The sequence below is a fragment of the Alligator sinensis genome, unplaced genomic scaffold (genome assembly GCF_000455745.1).
Source record: "Alligator sinensis unplaced genomic scaffold, ASM45574v1 scaffold611_2, whole genome shotgun sequence".
Lineage (NCBI taxonomy): Eukaryota > Metazoa > Chordata > Crocodylia > Alligatoridae > Alligator > Alligator sinensis.
The window spans coordinates 2,073,655-2,075,410 of NW_005841869.1; the positions used below are offsets into that span (position 1 = coordinate 2,073,655).

Consider the following 1,756-nt stretch of genomic DNA (forward strand, 5'->3'; position numbering starts at 1 on the left):
CCACAGGGATGGTGTTTAAAGGGTTTTTGTCACTTCCAGCAAGAGATGGAAAAAATAATTGTTGAAGCCTCCATGGAGCCTATTTTATTATTTTGCTCCTTTATTGAAGCCTACCAACGCTCCATGCCATGGTGAGCTCCCCAAAAAGAGCTGTTACTAGAGTAAAACCCAAATGGTTATGACATGCTGTAACTAGCCGCCCCCCATCCCAAGATCCCAGGTCAGATCTAGACACCACCCTTTGAACTGTACGGGAGGATCCTAGGCATGTATGTGTATGTCTACAATGTTTCACATTGTGAGAGTTGGTTTAGTTGACTGGGGAGAGAAAGATTTTCCACTAAAAAACCTTTCAGTCATTTGAGGGGCCATGTGCTGCCTTTTCTACCACATGGTGCAGTCTCACAGGTGATAACGGGTATCTACCTGGGTGCAATACAGTATAGAATAGGGAATGTTTTAATTGTAAGGTGTGAGAGACGGACTGCCACCTTGTACTACGCTATACTCAGCAAGAGGCGTAGAGCAGAGACTCCTCATTTCCTGTACCCTCCCTCTACAGTCAAGTTACCAACTCCTCTACACCCCTGGCTCCAGTGACCAGCTGTTCTGGGAAAGCTTCCTTGTATTTCCAAGTCGATAGTCATTTTAAAAGGTTTTCTCTTGAAAATGTGCTGGGTCAATGCTGGCGCCTCATAAAAAGGCATGTAGAAAGCCCTGCTCAGCTGAGCCCACTTACCTGCTGCTGCTGACAGACAGCAGCCACCACTGAAGTGCGTGCCTAGCCACATGCTTCTGCTGGCTCCACTGCAGCAGCTGTGCCAGCAGGCACAAAGTGCATCTTGGGAAGCCACCAGCTGTATCTAGACGGTGCAGGAGCATTTACACGCGCTTCCGCTGGCGTCTGGACAATAGCGGAAGCCTTTTTTGATCTAGGAGAGGTGGAAGAGCTGTCAGCAAAGGGAGGTCCTGCCTCTGCAGTGGAGCTGGGAGTGGACACACACACCAATTCCTGCCCGCAGGGCACTGCAGTGCAGATGCAGACATGTGAATCTTGGCTTTGTACAGAGTAGGGGAAGTCACAGGAATGGGTCTGTTTTTCTCATGGGACAGGAGAGCCTCTACTAGGCCACTGAGAGCTCCAAGTGCAGAGGAATCCTTTGCAGTCTATTTATGTGCATCCCTTGTAAATCCAGGGACGCTTCTTGGTCATTAACATTCAAATCATCTTGCAGTGCCTCAGCCCTGGGTAAAGCTGATCTCCCAGAGCCTATCGAGCTTGGGCTTTGTATCAGCACCAATTTGCTTTCCGGATATTTATATAGAACAAAGCACATGTCCAGCAGCAGGGGCAACAGGACTGGCCATGCAAACGGGAGCTCACCGAGCACTTCAGGATATCACGTGTAAAAAATTCTCTTCATGTGCACATGACTCAAAGGCATTTTTACCAGGTGTAAGGCAGGTTTTAGTTCACCCTTTATTGAATTAATTTAAGAAAATGTTAAGAATTCTTTACATTACGCTAACAAAGGAGTTTAAACAAAATACTAATGGGCAAAAAGCCAAAGTGCAAAAGGAGACACACAGGCAGGGAGGAATGAACATCTTACAGCACAAGGATACAGCCCTAGCTTACTGGCCCTATGGGAAGCTTATTTCAGTCTATCTCCAGATCACTGTCCTCACTGAAACAGGCAGATGGGTTCTGAAGGGAGGTCAGCAGCACCACATCCTTTTCTGGGAGCAGACCGCA

The 1,756-nt window shown here is 47.6% G+C and overlaps 1 protein-coding gene across 1 annotated transcript in view; it reads right to left on the bottom strand.

Moving 5' to 3' along the window:
• Positions 1-1,420: 1,420 nt before the first annotated feature.
• PDCL (phosducin like) overlaps positions 1,421-1,756 on the bottom strand; it is a 3,805-nt gene continuing 3,469 nt past the window's right edge. The window contains exon 4 of the mRNA XM_006016896.3: positions 1,421-1,756. This exon is cut by the window's right edge and continues 454 nt beyond it. Coding sequence (XP_006016958.2) covers positions 1,686-1,756 — 71 coding nt within the window. The 3' untranslated portion in view covers positions 1,421-1,685.